Raw genomic sequence first — 22825 nt, 5'->3', positions numbered from 1 at the left:
AATGCTAACAAACATTTTGGGACCAATATTAGATCTCATGCTTCAGAGCTTAAACCAATCTACTCCTATAAGGATTTAGGAGAAGCCCTCGTGTGCGGGACAGATTGTCTCAGATCTACCTAATGCAGGATTCTTATACACCTTCCTCTGGTGCTAGTTACCGTCAGAGACTGGATACTGCACTAGATGGATCTGGAATCTAATCCAGTCTGGTTATGTCTATGTTCCTTTGTAAAGTGTGTTTGCAGGATCAGGCCTTGGAGAGTGAAATGGTTTATTGTCCAAATAAACCTGCATATCCTTATGCACGTGCTTAACTTTATGCACTGGAGCAGTTCCATTGAAATCACTGGGACTACTCACGTGAGTAACACTAATTGTGTATGTCAGGTTTGCAGGGTTGGGGCTACAGTGTTGAGAACTGAAATGTCCAATTTGGAAAAATATCATGGATTTGGCTCGGACACAAGACCATTTCTTTCAAAGTGGGAAAACAGACCCAATCTTTCCTCCATAAAATGGTTCATTTCTTCCCGGGGCAGAGGGAGGGAGGAAGGGAGAAGAATGCAGTGCTGCTCAGATATTTTGCGAAATCTGGTTCTTTTCTGCAAGCCCTGAACAAAATGCAAACGCTTTGAATTCCAAGGTGCTTGAGTTTTTGTTGTGATTGCTTTGCCCAGTTGTTAATAACAAATGACAATCAAATGTCACTTGTTCTAGTGCAAAATCACCAAGATCTTTCTTTGCTGGGTTTTCTGCGAAACAAAAGGGATGATTGGAAAGAACATCCGCTAATGCTCAGCTCCCTCCCCTCTGCTCGTGTGTGTGTGTGTGTGGGGGGGGGAACAGAACCAGCCTGTTCAGTGCCCCAGGGAAATGCAAAGTCTTCACACGCCCTCCCTTAGGGGTGGCAGTGGATTGGAATGATTCCTTCCTGCCCACACATTTCTCTATTGTTTTGAAACCCTGCAAGCTGATCTTGGTGAAGCATCTAGTGGGGACATCTCTTTGCATCCCAGGCACCATTACAACGATGTGGGTACGTCAATTGCCTTCAGCTCCTGCTTCCTGTTCTTTGGTCTCAGTACATTTAAAAGGACACCTGACAGCTCTTTTTCCTATTAGGCAAAGACTGGCTTATCTGCTACATTTGGGGCTCAAGAGGCCCTACTCCTGCTTTGGTTTTCCATCCAAGGGCTAGCTCCCTCGGGGTGGTGTTCTTCCTGGCTAACTGATTTGCTGAAAGGCATTCAAGGGAGTGAGTGGGCCAGCTTTGATGTGTCACACACCAAAAACGAGGGCTTTCTTTCTCTCAGAGACACCGCCCTGCATTTAAAAATAACACCCTCAAATCTTGACCCATCCAAATCTCTGTTGTTCCACACCCTCATAGGGGCAGGGGTTGTCTTGTGGGTCCAGTGCTTAGTGCAATGGGGCCCTGCTCCTTGATTGGGGCCCCCGGTGCTACTACAACACAAATTAGATATAGAGTCGAGCCCTTTACTTCCCTGAAGCCTCTTTTATCCAAATTCATTGTTCTCCATTCTATTGAGGTTTGGACTACAACAGAGCATTATCTGCTGGGGGAGGGTCCCTGCGTGGTTCTGATACTACAAAGGCTGATCAAATATTGAGCACCCTGGCCTATGTTCTTTTAAAACGGTTGCAAAATGGATGCAGTTATCGGCAGCACCAGACAGGGAGCCGTTCACTGGCCGTAGCCAAGGTGCATGCACATCACACACCCATTCATGCAAACTCTGGCTCATCCTCCTCCCTTTTCCCCAGTTCATCTCAGTTTAGGCAGGGGAAATCAGGACAAGGGAAGGAGAGGGGAAGAGAGATCAATGCTGCCTACACTATTGGCAGATTATCTCCAATGGTTTTTCCACCTTGCTTTATGCTGAGCTGCTCCGGGCAGGAAGGGGTCAAGGAAGCAACCCAGGCCAGCCTGCCAATTGTGATCCTTTGGGTTTTCAAGCATCCTGAATTATCTTTTGGACAATCCTCTGCCTGTCTGGTGAACCAGTAGCATCTATAACCCATGGCAACCAGAACACAACACTCCCATGAAACAATGCAGCATCCTAGATTAAAGGAACATTCTCCTCTCCAGGAAGAGAGCAGCCTGCAATCATTTTTTATGCATGGGCTTTGCTTTTGGCCTGGCTGAAATGCAACTTTGTCTTGGCCCCATCCCTTGCCACAGGGTGGAAATCCCCAAAATGGCGCCATTCAGTGCTAGGATTTGGATCCTCAAGAAGAAAAGCCTGAAGGAACAGAAAGAACCTCTCAGCCCTCTCTCTGCCAGCTCCCGGATAAATATTTCACCAGGCTGCTTTAAAAAAATAATATATATCCAGAAAACAAAATGTCGTTAATGATTTATTGATGGCTCTACAAAGCTGAACTAATGTGCGAGGCAGCAAACAACCTGGAGAGCTGCATGTTCTCCAAGCAATTTCAGGGGCCAGGGAGTGGCAGGAAAGGGGTGGGCGGCTTCTGGGAGTAATGGGTTGCAATTAAGGGATGGAAGATTATGCTGAACATCAGGAAAACCACTCAGCCTGTGCAATGGTCTCCCCAGGAGAAGGGGAGGAACCCTGTTGCTTGAGACATTTAAAGCACCAGGGAAGGCGCTGTAGGGAATGATCCTCTGTTAGGCAGGAGATGGATAGGATCATAATCAAGCCTTAATTGCTACAAGTCCATTAAGGTTTGCCACACAAAGTCCCCCTGAGCTTCAGTTGGCCCCCTGAAGCCCCACGTGGTCTGGCAGTCAGCCACACAGCTGTTTCGGTGCCCTTTCTGTGGCGGTGTCAGTAAATATTAAAAGACTGGAACCCAAAGCCCAGGCCTATAGGACAGGAACAGTCACACCCAGCCCAGGGGTCAGTATCTGTACCACAAGGGCAAACACAGGAGTGCAGCAGGTCCTTGCATAAAGGGTGCTATTAGCACACACATCTCAAGCAATCACACAGCAGGGACTGAGAACAGCTGCCAGGGGAGAACTATTGCTGATCAGATAAGCAATTCTTCTGCTTCTACAGAACATGCTCCTATCTCAAGCTAGCTCCCTGCCTACCTCTAACTGCTCAAGACTCTGAACCCAACCTATCCACCTCCCACCATGTAAAGGGGAGGCAGGCCTTTCCTCCTCCCTCTTTAGAGCCAGGGTCATTAATCAGTCCCTGCACTTGCTGCTGAGAACCCTTGATCAGCCTCACCTGGAAGGCACTTGCTTCCATGCCTGCCAGCTGAGCCAGTCCGCTTGCAGAGGCAGAAATCCCTATCTGAGCAAGGATTTTAACCCCTTCCCGGCCAAGAAGTGGTCAGGGTTTGCCCACCTTACCAGACTGGGGATGTTTGTAGCAAGGGACGCCACCACCCAGTGCGTGGGCAGATGTGCCGTGGCGGGCACAACCCTGGAACTATGGGCAAGGAGGTCTATAATATTAATCCCAGCCGGAGTTGTGCATCCCGTGTGGCACAGGCGTTTGTGCCAGAGTAGGGTGCAAATGGGTATGTCAGAACTGGGCCTACAAAGGGATTCATTAGCATGCGGGGTGACAGGCATAGTGCAAAGGAGTGGCTTACCCTCGCACAGCACAGAGACATTAGAAACGTGCTTCCTTAACTGGGTCTTATGGCCTGGTGGTGGCTGGAGCTGAGCTAGGGATGCAGGAAGACACTGGAACACAACACAGCTGAGCATTGCGCCCGGAGAAACACAGGGGAGCTGATGGGGATACACCCCAAAACGCTGATAACCTGGGGAAGGATCCCAAGGAACAATGAGGGTCTGATTTAGGGACCCTGAACCATGCTGAGAGGCCAATGCTGAGGCCTCAGTAATTGGCTAGTCCACGGACACCCAAGTGGCTAGTACAATGACAGCAAAGCTATTATGATGTAGCCCAGAGCAGGGATCCTGAGACATACCCCAGGGCTAGGGCCCTGAGTTATAGTGAGAAATCTTTATGGATCTGCTGCAAAGACCATTGGAAAACCATGGAGCTGGGCCTAAATCAACCCCTCAAGGACCCATGAAAACTGGGGGCTTCCCACTGCAGATTGAAATGTGCTGCCTATTGCCCATCACTAGAAATACCAATACCCAATAGAGCTGCAAGAGATGGCCAAGTTACAGGGCTTGCTCCTCCACTGCCAAGCTCATTGGGCCCAATTTGCCATTGCCCTGCAGCTTGCATTGCCATTTATCCTGATGTAAGGCACTCCCAGGCTGAGCCGTGCATTGCACGTGGTGGCATAGGCACTGAGGCAGCATTGTGTGCTGTTGCACCAGTGCACTGTGCACAGGTGTAGGTGATCACCCAAGGCACAGGGCAACAGACGATCAGCCACCTTGTGGCCGCTTTTCCACCTGAGCAAGGTGGGTGCAAGAACACTGCCATCCTGCCTTGGTAGCACTGTGTGACCACAGCAAGGCAGACCAGATTTTGGAGCTTAGGGGAGAAAAAAGCATTCCCTGGGCCCTCACACCTTCCTTAAGCCTGAGAATTCAGAAGCCAAGACTGCTCGCCACTTTGCTCACTTTCAAGTAGCAGGAGGGAAGGGGATTGCACACATCCTGTGTTTATTACCAGCTCTGACAGCCAGTGCCCTGCGAATCTCTCCCTTGTCCCTCTGTGACATTTCTGCAACCTTATTTACCTCCAACAAAGTTTGAAATGAAATTATGGCTAATTAAATTTAGCTGCTACACGAATTTTTCCCCCACCTCTTGTGTCTGCTCTCCCCGCCTTCACCTCTGATGCAATTCCATATAACGCTTATGTTAGCTGGGATATTTATTTTAAATCATTTTAAAGAAACTGATTAAGTAGGGTGTCAAAAAGCCATCCATTTCAAACAGCCCGGCAGATTAGTATTAAACTGCCTTTGTTTGATTAACATGTTCTAATTCAGTTTCTCAGTCACTCTAGTTCCATCATCCCTCCCCTCCCCCCCCCTTGGAGCTCTTCTCACATCTGAAAGTCACTCCTTAAGCATAGTTATTAGTGCTGTGAATTGTTTTTCCCTTGTGACCTGGTAATCACCAATAAATCTGTTCATCCCTTGCCAGGAATGAATTCTAACCCGGACGAAGGAGGGGATGGGAGGGGGAAAGATATTGGCCAAGATCTTGAGGTTTGGTTAACTTCATTTCCATGAAAATCAGAAGCAGGAAAGACAGGATGACAAGTGGGGAATATCTGGAGAGGGCTCTGTGCCATCTGGCCATACCCAAAACATTATCACTCCCCTGCAGTGGGATTTGAACACAGGACCTTCTACACGGCTAGCTACCATTTGAGCTAATGGAATAGCTGCATTAGCCATAGGCTATTATCCTCTATTGGGCCAGCCATGGCTAGAGGAAGGGACAGATGCAATAAATTATCCTTTGTTAGCATACTAGTTGTTTTCCCTTTACAGGCAGCTACTCTGGACCATGTGAGGTTAGCTAGAGTTCAAGTCTACTTTTCTAACAATATCCTCACAAGCCACGAACGGGATTTGAACCCCAGGATCTACAGACTACTGAAACTGAAGCAACAACTCTACTAACCAATAGCAGGAAGAGGTGATTATCCTCTAGGGGACCAGCCACTAGCAAGGGATGCTAGCGATATACACCATGTTGCATCCTTACCAATGGGAATTACTGACCGGTTGGGCGATCCCCATAGCACTGGGAAACAGATATTAGACTCAAGCAGTTGCCAAAATACTGGCGTCTTGCATCAGTTTCCCCACTGTGTTTATAAACTGATTCCTCAGCACTTTTAGAGCTCTTTTCATCTTCAACGTGCTGCACAGACTTTAGCTAATTCTCACAGCACTGCTGCTCGTTTGACACCTTATCTATCACAGAGCTCCTTGATTGCTCACCACACCGGGTATATAGTGAGTAATAGCTGCAAGGAGCAGGGAGAGGGGCTGGGACCAAGAGAACTGGGTTCTCATGAGCAATTGATTCTCTTTGGGCTCTTGGATTCAGACCCAGAGGGTGGATCTGAGGTTTGGTTAGGAGGGGCAATGAGGAGCACACAAATTATTCACGCTGGAAGCTCAGCGCTGCAGGATTCCTTGCCGAGGCTTGGTCTCCACTTAAAATGCTACAGCTGCAGTTCTGCTGCCGGAGCGCTTCAGGGTAGCCCCTCGGTACAGAGATGGGAGGGGTTCTCCCGTCCGTGTAGGTAATCCACCTCCCCAAGAGGTGGTAGCTAGGTGGATAGAAGAATTCTTCCCTTCACTGAGCACTGTCTACACCGGGGGGGGTCAGCATAGCTCCGTCTTGGGGTGTGCGTGTGGATTTTTCACACCCCTGAGCGACAAAGCTAGGCCAATGTCAGTTTTCAGTGTAGACCAGCCCTAAGTCTAGCATAGCTATTCATCTGGCCCCATTGCTGCAGTATCTGACTGCCTCACGTGCCCTAATGGATTGGGCGTCGGGGCAGGGCTATTAACCCCACTCGAAAGGTGGGGAATGAGGCCCAGATTGCAGTGGGAGTTAGGCAACTAATTACCTTCAAAAATCTAGGCCTAAGTCACTTGCCCAAGATCACTGTCACTGCTGAGAGTTTGGATTTCTGGTGTTCATCATTTCTGAGCCCCAAAGGATGCCAAGCGCAGGGAATTCGGGGATGGAAATGAAAGGCCTGCGCTGAATAGGGGCAAGGGTTCAGGGGTTGATGGTGCTGAAGTATCATGATCCATTTGGATGCATCCAAACAGCAGTAGTGGCTAGTGCAGTGGGCGGGGACTCAGGAGACCCAGGAGGGTCTATTCCTAACTCTGCCACTGGCCTGCTGGGTGACCTTGGGCAAGTTACTGTGCCTCTCCATTCCTCAGTTTCCCCACCTGTAAAATAGGAATAATGTAATTGGTAGAGCACTTTGAGATCTATGGATGAAAAGCACCATCAAAGCTAGGTATTATTAAAATGGAACTGGAAAACTGGCTTCTACTGTTCTTGGGTGCAGCCTGGATTTGTGGATTCAAATCCAACCCCTTTAACCACGAAGGGGTTCACATCTGAGGTTCTGGTTCTGGCCTGTCTCTGGGTCTGCTGGTACTTGGACAGCAGGCCTGGGAGTCTGCCTCCTGGTTTCATTTCCTCCTGTCACGTTGGGGTCTTGGAATCTGTCTCGTGATCTGAGCCGTCCACATAACAGGGACGAGATGGGAAATTCTCAAGGTGAAGATTTTTTTTTTTTTAATAAAAGCATCAAAAGTGAACCCCAGCCCACGCTGTGTCTGAGTGGGGAGATTTTGCTGCGGTGAGATTACACTTTCAAAGCACCATATGACCGGCTTTATTTTTCCTTCAGAGAAACCAGGAGGCTTTCCAAATTTGGATTTGGCGGATTACTGTCCTTGCGCTGGCAAGAAAATCCCCCACCCCGGGAAGAAAAGGCAAGACCTCCCAAGATGGATTAGAGAACGCTCCCCTTCTTTATAGCTCCGAGAACAGCCTCCCGTTGCAGCGCAAGAATCCTTTGCGAAAGGAGGGGATAAAGGGTGGGTAGATCTCTGCTTTCAAACCTCTCACCTTTTCCTGGGCTCCCTGCTCAGTGTAACTATAACGTGCGAGGCTGTGCAAGGGGGTCAGAGTTAGGAGCTCGGGGTGGGAGCAGAGGGGAAGGAGGGCAGGGGTCCACAGTGGAATCTCTCGCTTGTTTCCCCTCTGCCTGCCAGCCCCTCATGAAGGGGAAATGACGCTTAGCCTGCAGCTGCCTTTCGGAAGCTGCAAAGGGTGGATAGTATCAGAGGGTGGAAATTCAGCTCTGCTCATTTCGCCAGGGATGGGTTTGGCCCCCCTGGATTATGCCGCATGGATCTCGCCTGCGCCTCCAATAGGGCTCTCGAGCCTGTAGGAAGAATAGGTTTGGATCAGGTGCTGTAGGAATGGCTGACAAAGGGCACGCTGGAATGAGATGCCATGTCCCACAGGGCATGCCACTGTGGGATCTAGGAGCCAGCAGGGAGGAATACACTCAGGCCAGCCGCCTGGCACAAAGACATGGCTCTACCTGGAGGTGACCTGAGGGGGCCGAGACTCACGTCTCCATGGGGGTCTGTGTCAAAGTGTGAACCCCAGCCTGGTGAGGAGCACGTCAGAGATGTGAAGCCCAGTGGGTCACAGGGATCCTGGTGAGCCTACACGATGTGCAGTGTGCCAGTGACAGTGCCGAGTGTGTCGGAGGGAAGCAGGGTCTGGGGTGGCGCACCACAAGGAGGGAACGCAGGACCCAATGTGGGGCACGTGGGAGAGGGATACGGGGTGGGGCACCTTAAAGGGGGAGAGACATGCAATATTCCTGGGCCAGCCTAGAGCATATCATGCCCAGATCTCTGCCACTACCAACGGCCCAGCGGGGAACGTGTCACAGCGAGGGAGGCTGGTTCTGATTAAAGGCACCGTCTCTGTTGCCTGTTGGTGCCAGCTCCTAAGAAATCCTGGGTGGTGGAGCCCTCTGCTTGTCAGCCTGGGTGGGTGCTGGGACCCAATCTATCCCTACAGCACCAGGGCAGGACTGGATTCAAGAGGCCCAGTCCACCTTCCATCCCAGTAATGGTAACTGAGGGGCCTGGGCTGGGACACGAAGCCTTCCGGCCGGCCGTCTAGAATCCAGCCTGGGTTGGTAGGGAAGGCTGTCTGGTGCCCTGCATGAGATGAGTTGGCTGGTCTCAGCCCAGAGGGTGGGTGGTCACAAGCCCATTGCTCCAGTGGCACTAATCAGCCTCCTTCTCCATCTCAGTGGGTAGGCTGAGGTGAATGGCCCATGGATCGGCGCTCCACCCTGCCCCGAGGGGAGGGCTAGATTGGCCTGGTTTGTGTGGGATGGCTGGCTGTGCCGTGACCCATGCTCTCCTTGTCCGTTGGATAGAGGCACCCAGCATATGTGGCTGATGACTCAGCACCGCCCGCCTGCGCTAAACTAACAGCGGAACCAACAGGATAAAAAAAAAACACCCAGAAACTTACTGTCCGCTCTCGCTCGTTACGTCTACGAAGACCTTGATCCTCATTCTGCATGCAGGACACGGGCGAGACACCGCAAGAGAGAGAGGTTACCGTCCGCTCTGGGCAAGGCCAGTGGCAGACACTTACCTACCAGCTACTGTGGGGCTCTACAGGGCTCCTTCCAGCACAGGGAACCAAGGGGGTCTACGGGAGGGTGGCAGGCAGACCAGACCCATCCGACTCACTCACACAGTCACTCCAGCCTCTGCAGAGACCCTCACCCCAGAGTGTCCCCTCCTCATGGGGACTCTCACTCCAGGTGCTCCTGTCCCTGGGATGCCCTTACCCCAGACTGTCCTCTCCCCACAGGGACTCACCCCCCAAAAGCTCCTGTCTCTGGCGGGACCCAGACTGTCCTGTTCTGCAGTGACAGGAGCAGGGGACCAGCCTGGGGGCTGAGACATACCAGGGCTGGAATGGGTCCGAATCCTTGTAGCATTTTCCAGCAGACCTTTGTAAAGCTACTTCCCTTCCTTCACGTCCTTCACCTTGCCCCACCTTCTTCCCCTTCCCCGGGTGCATCCCCTCCCCTTACCCCCGCGCCCCGCTCCTGCCCTCTCGTGCCTTCCCACCCCCCAGGCAGTCCCCACTACAGTCTCAAAGCCTTCGAGTGCCCCCTGTCCCACTGGGTGTGCTCCATCCAGGACACTACGTGTCCTGCATGTAGTGGGACAGAGACAGGAGCTTTTGGGGGGCCTGTGTTCAGTGCATTCCCTCGCTGCAGCAGGAGGAGGGAAATTTAAAGCAGTACCAGGGCTGTCACTTTGCTTCCCTCAGGCAGACTCTGCCTCACCCCCTGCCTCTGCCTGCGCCCTTCAGTCGCTCAGACCAGCAGCCCACTCCCTTCCCTGGCTGCCTTGGGCCTCAGAGACATGGTCCTTCTGCTCGGAGGCTGGGACTTTCCATCTCCTCCCGGGGCCTGAGCTTGTCCCCTTTGAGTGGTGCCACAGCGAAGGAAGGGGCAGGGGGAGGCGGCAGTCACCTGAGACACACAGGTAGGAGGGGCACGGGGGCATCCTTCCCCTGATAAACAGTCTCCGAGCTGTTTGGCAAGGTTGAAAGGCTCCGTCGGCCAAGGCTGAGTGCCAAGGGGTGCCCGCCGCAGAGCAGGCCTGTCCCTTCCCTGCAGGGCTGTGACAACAGGGCCACGCTGGCCGCTGAGTCAGGAGAATGGGAGATGGATGCACCTCCCTGGGGCTCACTGAGGCCCACGGTTGCTAGGGGGCCCCCTGACCCTACACAGCAGGGAGGGAGTGGGCTGGCAAGTGGAGGCTGCCCAAGAAGGGGGTGTTACCCGAGGCACAGCTAGACCACGCTCTAAGCCAGACTCCCATCCTGCTGAAGGTAGCAGGAGGTGGAGATTCACGGCTGGGCCTCGGGTCCAGGGAGTCAAGGGTGGGCAGCTGCGGGGGGGGGTTAAGTTCACTCCATTCCCAAGATCCCTGGTGGGACATGGACAGTCGCTTTGGCCAGTCAGCTCCCTCCCCCTGTGATAAAGGATCCCAATAATGGGGCCTGCAGTTCTTAGCGGTTCTCCTCCCCAAAGCCCCGTGCAGCTAGCTTCCCTGCCCCTCTATGCCAGCTGTCCAAGCTGCTCCACTTCTGTGCTGTCACAGCCCCAGCCCCTTTGCCCCTTCCAGGGAGCTGCCCTCGCTGCCCTACCGTCTGCCTTAGGAGGACCCTGTGGTCACCTTGTTACCTTCCCGAGCTGCTCTATCCCTTGATACTGGCTATCCTGGCAGCTTTGCCTTAGACGCCAAGTATGCCAGGCTGTCTCAGTCCTCCCTGCCAGCAGCTCCCCATCTCTTCCCCATCAGTCAGTGGCATTTGCATATCGAAGAGTTATCTGTGCCACACACAGCCCTGAACGAGCCACATGGATAATAGCTCATTATTATATGAGTCCAATTAGCTAATTTATCAGCTGCCTCCCAGCTCTTCCTATGGCTCCGGCCATTACATAGCCAAACTGGCTTTGCCCACACCACCCACTAACCCCACTGCTCCAGGCTGAAGAGTGCGGTGATTTTTTGGGGTGGGGTTCAGGTTCTGAGGCCCCCCTGGCCAGCAGGGCTCAGTCCTCCAGCAGTTGTGAGGAGGAAAGGAAGGGGAAGTGCCCCCTATTGCTCTTGATCTGCTTGTCCCAGTCATGGAGTTGGTGGTCTCCAGATTTCTCTGCTGTCTGGAAAGATGGAGTGACCCACCATGGATGGGGATAAAGGTGAAGGGGACCTGAGAGATCCTGGGGACTCATCCTCCCCCACTGCCTGCCTCAAATTGTCACCATCAGCTGGAGATGACCAGGACCGTTTCCTGAACTAAGCTAGAGGAACTGGGACCTAGATCCAAACAACACTGCTTTGGGGTTCTGCAAATCCAAACCATGGCTGGCCAAGTTCTGCCCCTCTGCTCACGATGAGAGGCAGGGCAGAGCTGGGACGAGGGATCTGGACAGTGAGGGAGTCCAAACATCCTGTCTCAGGCTCCTCTGTCTAATGGCTGAATTGAAACGCTGGACCCTCCTGGGCCTTAGCACTCGTTGGATGGCGCTCCAATTCCAGATCGGAGCTCAGTGTCTAGCCCTGCTGCCCTACAGAGGGTTGAGCCTTCCCAGCCAAGGAAAAGCATTCCTTGTGCAATCCAGCTGGCTGAGGGTCCATTGGAGCTGGGCCTTTCTAATGGAAACCAGGGCATCTTCCGCACCCCCAGAAATTCCCCAAGCCTCGTTCTGCAAAGAAAACCCCAAAGCATTGCCATAAAGAGCTCTGCAGCTGAGAAGCTGGAGGAATTGACTCTCAAGTCAAGCCCCGGTGTAATTCCATTGCATTGGCATGGCTGCACCCAGGATGACCCTGGCCCTAGGTATCGCGCTCTGCAACTCCCCATGCCCGTGTCCTAGCGTCAAACATCCATGCAGCCACTAGAGCCCTTTGGATGGGGTCCTGGGAAGCTCTTCTGTTTGACTGTTAGTGGGAAGTTCCTACGGTATCACAGGAGTTTGGAGATGGCCCTGAGCCACCTAAATTAGGCTCCATCTTTTAAATGCCCCCAAAGCGTGTGGGGTGTTTGGAGCTGGGGTTTTTGGCTGGGGATGCCCACAATCTCTAGAGGGCACCCTCTTCTCTGGGCCCAGACCTGGTCCCTGGCATCAGAGACTGCAGTTGAGGGGAGTTTGTGACATAGACGAAGCAGAGAAAAAAGTAATTAAGGAGCAGAGATGCAGCTTGTGAACTATTGACAAGGGGCTGGATGGTAGAAGGACACGGTGTCTCGCCCGGGCCGGTTAAAGAAGAGCAGAGACGTGTTATATTACAGGATAAACCACTCCTTGTGAGCCAGGGCCAAGGGTTATTGATAATATAAACTCACACACCTGGGCGAAGTGCAGAGACTAGAAATGGTGGATTGGCTGCAGGGTGGGGAGGGCATCTCCACACACACACACACACACACACACACACACACACACACACACACACACACACACACACTGTCGTTCACACATACACAAACTCATTCTCTCTCTCTTACACAAACACACACACACACTCACTCTTATAGACCAACTTTCTCCGACACACAAACATGGGAGCGATGGGCAGTGGGCGAGCAGCGGTGGCCATGGTGAGTGGATTTTCTCACCCCCTGGCTGCGGGAGGCCATGGGCGGAGAGGGGAGGGCAGGCCATTACACAAGAACAACACTCTTCCTCTTCCAACCCCCTGCCTGGGGGCGTTTCCACTTGGCAAATGTCCCGGCTGAGTGTCAGCAAGAGCACTCTCTTCTCCCATGCCCCGCGGAGCTGAGCATTGTCGCAGAGCGGGGCTGGCTTCCCGGCCACGCGGAGCAGGTGGCCATCATCTGCCTGACCCAGCTGCCTCCAGTGCGGAGAAAGAGCCAGGCCCTGGCTTCTCAGATGGGTGTCCCTTGGCAAGAGCACTTCCCTCTCCCAGCCAAGCTACCTGCCCTGACCCACTCTCTCTCTTTCATCTAGCTTGCTAGCCCAGGATTTCTAGGGCACTAATCCTTACAATCCCCAAGCCTCTCTCCCCCACACGTCTCATGACTCGTTTTCTCCAGTAGTTTCTCATTCACTCTTGCTGGTTCCTTCCCCTCTCCCTCTGCACTGTGGAACTAGAGTTCCTCTGACCCACCTAGCCTTGTATCGCATGCTCCTCTGCACAGACCCAGGGAGCTGCCCTTGGGGGTAGCTCTTGAAAAACTTCTCTCAACAGGTCCCTGGGCATTCAGCTTCCTCTTCTGCACATCTTCGCTTTGGGCTACCCAGGCGATTCCAACCGCAAACCCAAACCACGACCCACACCCCCCTCCATTCCCACCCCCACTGCTCACTTCAAACTAGGTCAGCTTGACAGGGGAAAACCAACCAGAAACAAACATTATCCAACCCACCCTGCCCCCAACCTCTCCACACAGCACGAAGCGAAAGGACGGGAGCATCATGCTGCTGCAGGCCGCATGCAGGAGAGGCGAGGCTACAGCGTTCTTGCTTTCGGTTCTCTCTGGCCAGGCCCCGCGAGGACTGGAGGGAGCATGCAGCACCATGGAGACACGGGTGTGGGGGGAGGTTAGTATGCAACGGGAACCATTCCACGAGGGAGGGAAGTGACAGGAGGTGGGGGGAGCACAGATTTCACCAGGAGCACAGAAAGGAGAGTGCGTTTGTGTACCTTGAGGCCAGAATCTTAGGGGAAAGGCCTAGAGTGGCATGCGCTAGCGTAAGTTAGGCTGGATGGTTGCATACTCGACTAGGTCTCCGCCAGCTTGGATGGAGCTCCGGGGGCTGGGTGACGAGGCCAGAGCGGATGTGTCCAGCTCTGCATAGTGGACATGACAGTCCTTGGTGCCCGAATTCTGGAGATGAGAGAGCAGTGAGGTGTGAAAACACAGAGGGGATAGCGGGGAGGAGTGAAGGGGAGGAGACAGAGAGAGAGAGAGAGAGAGCATGACAGAGTGCAAAGAGGGGACGGGGGTGGCATGGGAAGGGGGGGTCATGCCAAGAGGTATGAGAAAGGGCAAAAGAGACAGAGGTGTTAAAAGAAAGGGGGAGGGTGTGAGAGGGAGGAGAAGAAAGACAAGAACAGTGAAAGGGGGAGAAAAGATAAGAAAGGGGAAAAATGAACAATCGTTATAACTAAAATCCCTGAACAAAGGCAGGATCCAAATGGCATTTCTCCCCATTCGTTAGCTGAGCTGGCACTTAACCTGTCTGAACAGACATCACCCGCCAGCGTCTCCTCCACCCTGGCTGAACGGAGGATGCATCCCCACTTCCAGCAGCTACTCCCCCCTACGGACGGCTCCATCTTTGGGAAATGGGGGCTGAAATCCTGACCCCATTGAAGTCAATGGCAAAGCTTCCCTTGACTTCAATGGGGCCAGACTTTCTCCCCCTGGGAGGGTGAACTGGATTCAGCTCCCATGTAATGGCAGTGCTGCCCAGTTCCGTGCCCCCTCCAGGAGCCAGAACTCTCCCTGCAGAGGGTCTGCAGGGGGTGACGGGGGGAACGTAACCCAGAATCAGGGGTAATGCTTGTATTTTAGGCCCCAGGAAAACAGATGCAGGTGCGAGTGGGTGGGAATAGTGGTGGTCAGATCCCTTGTGACATCCACAGGGCATTATATCCCTAGAGCACTTTTGAGACACTCTGGTTGTGCTACCCAGCACAAGTGAGATATCACACATGGAGCTCTCAAAGCCACAGCTTGGTGCCCAAAGGGCAAGAAAACACCCTTCCCCTATAGAGGACACTGGGGTTGGGTGGGGGTCCGTCCTTGCCCCTATTCCTCCTCCTTGCTAGAGCTCTAGCTAGATTGCTAGTTCTTGGGACAGGGAACACCTCTGTGATGTGTCTGCGAAGCACCCAGCCCATCTGTAGGTGTTCAGCAATCTTGCCTGGACAGCATGATACATACCTGGCCTCCTCTGCAGGCTTCCCTCCGGGGACCTCCAAGTGCCTCAACGAACAGTCACGAGTGAACCTCCTGGGAGGTTTGTTTTAGAGTGGGGAAACTGAGGCACAGCCCAAGCTCTCACACAGAATCAGTGCCAGAGCTGGGAATAGAATGCAGCTCTCCTGACTCCCAGCTCTAAGGAGCACCACAAACACCCTCTATAGACAGCATTTCGGGGGCAGCCTCTGATCCCACCCACACAAGGTGCCTGTGTTCACCAAACAAGAAGTGTGTTTGCTACGGCTCACCGGAGGGCAGGCGGGATGCTTCCAGACATGGAAGCCTCTTCTCGCTTCCCCTCCATGAGCTACTGCATCCCGTGCAAATTAGGTAAAAGGTGTTTAATTTGAGAACGTTCCCCGCTCTGCTTCTGAACAGTTCTCAGCCATTTACCAGCTGTGGCAGGGCCATTTCCGGAGGTTTATGGCTCTGTGATAAGCCGTTTTAAATGCCTGTTGCTGCACAGGGTGATTGGTTGAGTCATCGTCTCTGACTGTCTTGCTGTATCGTCTATCTTGCTATAACTCTGTAGGGCAGAACCCCTCCACCCAACGGGGTGGTGGGAAATGAAAAGCAAACAACGGTGGTTCTTCCCGTATCAAATTCCCCACGGGTGCCCAGATAGGCTGGTCTTGGGAGGGGAACCAACAGCCATCAAGGTGCCTTCTGTGCTGCACACTGGGAGAGGGATTGCTGACGCGCTAGCAAGAGAAAACCCAGCATACAGCCAGGAGTTCACAAATGTGTGTAAGTGCATGCACAGCGTATGGAAGTACAGGGCTTGTGTGGCTGTAGGTGCACAGAGTAGTGGTGTATGTGTGTGCATGACATGGGGGGTTGGTGTATGTGGCAACAGTGGAATTAAGCCCTTCTGTCGGACAGAGACCTGAATGGTCTGCGTCTTCATTACATGCTGCAGACACGTGTGTAACGTGTAGAGCCAATGAAATCTCACTGACTGGGACTGAGAGGGCATGTGGAGAGAGTGTGTAGGGGCAAGGGGGCTGGGAAAGAAGAGTTTACTGAACTTCTTCAGTTCAATTCTGGATAATGCTGGTCCGAATCCAAAACCCAGACCCGAAGGACCGTGATCTGGCCCCAGCCTTTGCATCTTGGATCCTTTCTCTAGTCCTGGAGAGGCGTGACCCAAGTCACAAGGGACCCATTCTTCCATTGTCCGCATTGCTGCCCCATAGCCAGCACAGCCCCACACAAGCTGGGCTCTGGGGGTGGGGGTCTGTGTCTTTCCAGAGTCTCTTGCGTCTCTGCCACTCACTGGCTCACGCCTGCTCCCCGCTGCTTGTTTAGAACAAAAATGGATTGCAATAGCAATAATGTGCCTTGTACACAAGATCTAATGCCGACACCCCGGTAATTCCCTGTCAACCAAAGGAATGACACGGCTGCCTGGACCAATGAACCCTTTCCCTCTACACCTGCAAACTCCTCCCATACACGCCTCACACCTGAACTCCCACACGCACACTCCCACCCACCCTGCCATGGGCTCACGTACACATCCCCATCCAACACAGCACCTATGCTCACACGTATGCACCCCTTGGCACACACACGACACCGACATTTACACACACATTCTTGTGCATGCTTATACTCTCTGGCAAGGCCTCACCCACACTGGCAGACCCAATCACATTCATGAACACACACTAGAGAGGGGCTGGCGCTGCAAGCTTTGGAGCCAGATCCGGATGTTGAAATCTGCAGAATGGGGGTGTATTTAGATCCAGGGATCTGGTGCCGGCTCCTCACAGTTATGTGCACAAACATACTCCCTCCTGCACACATCACACACACAATGGTACAGTGAAAACCAGACACAGCATCAGCCCGGCAGCCTTCCAGACCCTGCACCTTTCTCTGGCCTGTGATCCCTGGAAGAGAAAATAGCTGAGCCCGTGGGCACCGGCCTAGTGCAGAGCTCGGAGGGGGAACGCTTACCGGACGTGCATACCCCCAACTTCTGAGCCCCGACCTTCACTGGGAGAGGCAAGGGAAGCTGATGGCAGGGTCATTTGGTACCTGCCTGTCCGCACAGGGTGCTGCAGTGTTTGTGGGGGGCCCATAGACTTGGCTACATGAGCCTGCCCTAGGCCTGCGCCGAGCCCTAGAGACACCAGCCTCTCACTGCTGTGAACGCCACAAATAACCTCCCCCAAAGGAAAAGTGGGGCGGGGGGAGGGACATTTCACCCATGCGGCCGGGGGTGGGATGAGGAGACAGTGTGGAGTGAAGCTAAAATGTTCTCCTCTTGGGGTGCAGGAAGCACTGACACCCGCCTAGGGAAACACCCAGCTAATCAAGGAGCAGCCGAACCTGCCTGTCCCTCTGCACACCTGGCAGGTATGTGAAGGTGGAGGTGTCTATGCGGCCTGGGGCATTGGTGAGGACGGGACTGCTCCTCTTGCTGGAGTCAGGAAGGCAGAAGGGGCCCTGGGGAGAAGGAGGGGGCTGGGGTGAGCAGTGAGACATGATCATGGGAATTTAGGGGTTCTGCGGCTGTTGTTGGCCACCGTGATGGGCTCAGCTCTCAAGGCTGCTTTTGCTCTCTTCCCCTCCCTCCATCCTACTCTCTTTCCCCTTCTCTCTATCCTTCTCTTCCTTTTTTTCACCCATTCTCTCTCAGCTCTCTCTTCCCCCCGCCCTCCCCGTCTCTCTAATCCCTCTCCGACTCTCTTTCTCTCCAACTCTGTGAAATCATCACCCTGAGGCAGCAGTTTTCATGCATCCCTGCGATGAATCTACTTTATCCCAAATTACGAGACATCACACAATTCATTTAACGTATAAAGAGCCCGCCCCAGCTAAACGCAGCGTGGCTGGCTCTCCAATCCCTTCCCCCATCCGTCTCTAAGCAGACAAAGCGCCAGGCAAAACAGGAACATCCTGCATTTCTCCAGCACTTTCCCCTCCGAGGGGGTCCCAAAGCCAGTTACAAACTATCTATACGCAGGAAATGCTTCAGGGTGCAGCCGCTTCTGGGGTGGAACACGCTGAAAATCAGAGTAGGGCAGGAAGAGCCCAAGTAAAACCACAGGGGAATTTAGGGGGCAGCTGGAATTCGCCACCCCGGAACTGGCCGAGGCACTGACCTGACCACTCTTGATGTGAAAAGGGATCTACCATAGCTTCCCCCCTCATGTCCAGCAGCATGGCTCCCCAGAGCAGCATGCCAGAGCCTTGGTGCCAAGACAATCTCCTGCAACCTCCACAGCTGGTCCTTAGAAGTCTCCCATCCAAGTCCTGGCTTAGTCTGACCTTCCTTACCAGCTATCTCGCGCCCTCGTCTAGCTCTAAAGCAGCACTCCTCAGCCTTTTCCATGCCAAGCCCTCCCCCTAGCCCGCCACCCTCCTCCCATCGAGCTGGGATGAACTCCGGCTCCTCCTCCCATTTAGCAATATGGGAAGGGCAGAGGGATTGCTAACACCTGTTTGCAACCCCCCGGCTCTGACGCCCCCATTGTCGCGAGGGCTGCTCTCCTGCAGCACCCCTCCCCCTCGGATCGCTTTGCCAGCATTAAATCTCGTGTCCCTGCCCCCGGTCCCCCAGCTGACGAGATCACACTGTGCAGCACAGAGCACTGTGCCCAGTTGAGCCTGAACAAGCTGATGATGTTGATGCTTCCCTGTAGCCAAACCCCTCCAGCTGCCCAGCAAGCCGCTCCCACCAGCAGGGAGGGCTGCTGGCAGGATGGCTGTGGGAGCTAGTGGTGACCAGGCCATAGACCAGACCGTGGGTCTGGAAAGGGTTTGCGAAGGCCAGCAGAGCTTGCAATAGGCTGGGTGCAGTAACATGGGCAGGAGGCCGTCGCTATGGGTTTATGCAGCGACTAATGATTCCCCCAGAGGGGCCCGTGGGAAGGAGGGGGTAAGACTTGGGCCCTTCCCAGAGCATGGACGTGCAGCACGATGCACACCTGTCCCCATCGCCGTACCGCAGCCAGCGTGCGCTATCTATACACCCCAGAGCCCTTGGCAGGTCCCAGCAGGCCTGGCAGGAAACGAGCACACTCCTCCCGCTGACATTTCAGCAGCCTCCATTCTCCTTCTGCCTGCTCAAAGGGCATGGAGATTAGCAGGGATGGAATGGAGCCGACTGGGAGCAGCACCCCTGCCTCCCCGCAGGCAGCGAGCCAAAGGGGTGTTACCAACAGTGGGAAAACGGGCAGCCCGGGGCCGCGGCGGTGGGGATGATCTCTAGGGTGTGTTGAGAGAGCCAACAGGGGTGGGGAGGGGAGGCAGGAACAAAGCCAAAACCTTGTGAACATTTTCCCTGTGTGTTTGGGGGGCAGGGAGGGGGGGTCAAGGCCCCGGGCGGGGCAGTGAGAGACCCAGTTCCTGCTTTGTCTGATTCCAAACAGAGATTTTCCTCAACATTATTCCGACCAGCATTACCTATTGATAGTGCATAGCAAGCAGCCCGCGGGTGAGTCAGCATAGGGCAGGGGAGGGGTCCTGTGTGCCTGGGAATGGACCGGGGGGGGGGGGGGGGGGGATTGTGGTGCCTGAACAGAACTGGATTCAGGACTGCATGAGCCCAGCTCTGGGTGGGCTGCTCAGGGCTGGCCTCAGGCATCGGTCATTGCAGGAGACTGGGTCCCATGGGCCACTCAGCGTCGCCCATGGGACCCGAGCATCTGGAGGCCGCTGGCTATTCACTGGGGGGCCTCCATGGCTTTGGGCCTGTGGTGTCACACCCAGATGGTTCAAGTTTAACCCCAGTGCTAGTGGAGTCACTCCACTGACCTGAGGTAGGGAACTCTTCCCACTGGCTGGTCACAGCGAAACCTCGGAGCAGGGGCTCCGTGGCCCTGCCCTCCTGTTTGGCCTGTTGGAGGTGAGGCAGAGGTGGGAGGAGAGGGGCAGGTGTCAGGAGTTTCAGGCGCTGAGTGCTCGTCCCCCCTGCCCACCCCATAGCATGATGTGGGGCTGGGTGGGCGAGGGGGGAGATACAGCTCTCAGCAAGGGTCTCCAGACTACCACACTTGAGCACTAGGAAAAGATCCTAGAAATTCAGGCCAGTTTGCCAGTTCCCCTCCCCGCTAATGTGAATTTCCTGCCACTGAAAGGGGCCCAACTGGAACCCCACCGACCAGAGCCCTCTGACTTCTGCAAGGAGAGTCCAGCAGAGCAGGAGGGTCGGGGGATGCTTCCCACACGCTGCCCCCCCTACAGGCCTTTGTCCTGTCCTGGAGGGACCCCCTCTGGGGGAGAAGGTAAGTTTGGTTTCCATTACCCATCCCAGCCTCAGTGCTCCACATGGTGGTGAGTTTTTGGGACAGGTGTCTGCTCCGAGCTGGACTGAGATTACCAAACCCAGTTCCCATGGTTACCACATGGCCACCAGCTGGGCCCATCTTCCCATCACTAGCTTGGCCACTGACGGCTTTCTTTAATTAACCAACCTCTTGTTATTTACCAAGGCGAGCTAACTCCTTCCCTGTAATTATGGGGGAGATACTGCTCTCAGATCCCATCCTCAGAGCACAGCTTGGCTCTGGGGTCCTGCTCTCCCTGAAAAACACACCTGGAAATTGGCAACCAATTGGGGAGACCAGGAAATTGGTCATCCCCCCCTGCAGGTCTCAGCAGAGAATTTTTTCCCTTAGGGCTATATGCCCCCTGCAGCTGCAGTGAACTCCCCGGGATCACACCAGTGGAACCGAGAGCAGAGTTTGGTCTTTAGTGTTAGTTTTTTAATCACAGCTGCTCTTATTGTCTTGCTGGTTGACATTTCTCCGGATGAAGGTGATTGTGTCTGATTGTCCTTGCCCTTATTCTGGAGATTCTCACTAGAGTCTCACTGGTAGAAAAGCAACATGAGGGGGAAATCCTGCTCCCTGCATCCACCAATCCTTGCACATTATTGTGAGTCCTTTACTCTGCACTTTTCATCCCAAAGCACTTCATATATCGAGAGCACTGGTGGAATGCAGCCACCTCTGGGGTGGACAGCAGCAAGCAGAGCACAATGCATTGCACAAGAAGGACTTTTGGCCAAGGATGCCAGGGCAAAACCCTCTGCTGATGAAAACTGCCCTGTATCCATTCTGAGCAGTCAGGCCCGTGACAAAGTCTCACTGAAGAGATTCCCCTATGCCTGGTACCTAATTTATCACCCTCGGAGGAGCAAAGGTGGGTCAACACTGCAGGGATCGAAACCTGCAGTTCCAGGGAGTCTAGCTGTACCAAGGCTGACGTGTAGCCCACTGAGTCACCCCCTGCAGGAAGGCGGCCAGCTACCATGCATCGCTAGCTAACCTATTCTAGATCTGCATCAGCCTTCCCTCCACGTCTGCTAAATTCCCTCCCTGGCTCCCTGACCCCTAGTCCCCCTGCTGCCGCTGCCTTGCATTAGCATCTCCCTGTTTCAAGCTGAACGAATCCACACAAAACACAGGGTTTTAAAGAAGTGTCCTCAATTTAAAGTCAAACTCCAGCCAGCTCTGCCCTGCAGATAATTCATTTCCCAGGCTCCTCCTCTGCGTACATTCTGCTCTCTCAGGGTCACTTCATGGCAGCCTCCCCTCCGGCTTAACAGTCTCTCATGGGACTGGCTGCGGAAGGAGAGGACCCAGCAGGGTGCACCGGCTGGTTACAGGCCCCGATGGCTTGCTGAAAATCCAGAACCCTACTCTAGAATAGATCCTAGCACCACCTGCCTCCATCCTCCTCCCTTTCCAATGCAGATTCGCAACTTGCCTCTTTCACCTGCCGCAAAAAGGCCTGAATCTTTGCTGAGAACAATGCAGAGGTCAATTAGCAGTCAGGTTGGCCCCTGAGCCCCAGAATAAATGTGCCTCAAAAAAGAACTGTAGGCCTGCAGCTGCATTCTCTCCCACTTGCTGCTAGTAGGCGGTTAAGGACCTCAGGCCTCAAGCTCCCTCGGGATATGGGGACCCCAAGAGGCAGGCAGCACAGGGCAGGCCCAGTCAGAGAGGATGGCCCAGGATCCACAGACAGATCCTCACCCCTTCCAGCCACAGGATGGTATGATCTCAGGGAAGGGTATACGGGAGGGGACCCTGTGACTTTGATCTGGCCAGGGGGAAGCTGTCTTGGGACTGGAGGGTCAAGGAGTGGGGGTGTTTGACTCATCCACACCCATTTCAGTCCTAATTCCCACCCCGTAAGCTGCTGGTTGTGTCCTGGAGAGGAGCCCATGGGATGCCCCGGGCACCCACAGTTATGGAAAGCTGGGGGGGGGGGGTCACACAGCAGAAGAGGAAAGGGCAGAGCCCTAGGCTAGGGTTGGCGGTGTCGGGGCGAGGAGGCCTAGGATGGGTTGAACATGGAGACTGTGGTCTCACGTCTCAGTCCAGGAGAGGGCTCTCCTTTCCTCCAACAGCTGGAGAGAGCAGGCTGCCCGGCCCACCCCAGTGGACGGAGGAGTAACCTAATCCTTTATTGGGAGTTTCTGTGCAGAAAGCGGGGGGCGAGGGCCAGGTCAGGTGAGGTCAGTGCCGGCACCGCGCCCTCCTTACCAGCTTGTCGGAGTATGGAGAGGACTCGCTGGCTGCCATGTCGTAGTACGGCGTCTGCAGGGGGAGCTTCTGGATCTCTTCCTCCTGCTTCATGTTGTCTAAGTGGACGACCTGGAGTTGGGGAGACAGGTCAAGAGGGCAAGCACCATTCTCACCCTTCCTGCCACCCATCTGGGGAGCAGCACCTGTCTCAGGGGATTGGACAAGGTAAACAGAGTCACCATGAGACCTCCCCTACAGAGTCCCTCTCTCCAGCTCTCTCTCTGCCCCATTCCTGGTCTCACCATTGTTAGGCATTACACTTCAA

The 22825-nt window shown here is 54.1% G+C and overlaps 1 protein-coding gene across 5 annotated transcripts in view; it reads right to left on the bottom strand.

Moving 5' to 3' along the window:
- The window catches only part of NECTIN1 (nectin cell adhesion molecule 1), a 155624-nt gene that overhangs the window by 4741 nt on the left and 128058 nt on the right, over positions 1-22825 (bottom strand). For 2 of the 5 annotated variants that reach the window (XM_042851884.2, XM_065570345.1), the window contains exons 8-9: positions 22519-22629; positions 13729-13912 (exon numbers count right to left, since the gene is read on the bottom strand). In XM_042851884.2, the coding sequence (XP_042707818.2) occupies positions 13772-13912; positions 22519-22629 (252 nt within the window). In that variant the 3' untranslated portion in view covers positions 13729-13771. The remainder of the gene's footprint in view (positions 1-13728; positions 13913-22518; positions 22630-22825) is intronic. The other 3 variants (XM_042851882.2, XM_065570342.1, XM_065570344.1) reach the window with 2 other exon arrangements.

This window comes from Chrysemys picta, chromosome 16, assembly GCF_011386835.1.
Source record: "Chrysemys picta bellii isolate R12L10 chromosome 16, ASM1138683v2, whole genome shotgun sequence".
NCBI lineage: Eukaryota > Metazoa > Chordata > Testudines > Emydidae > Chrysemys > Chrysemys picta.
The sequence above is the reverse complement of the archived record's forward strand: the minus strand, read 5'-3'. Positions and strand labels throughout refer to the sequence as shown.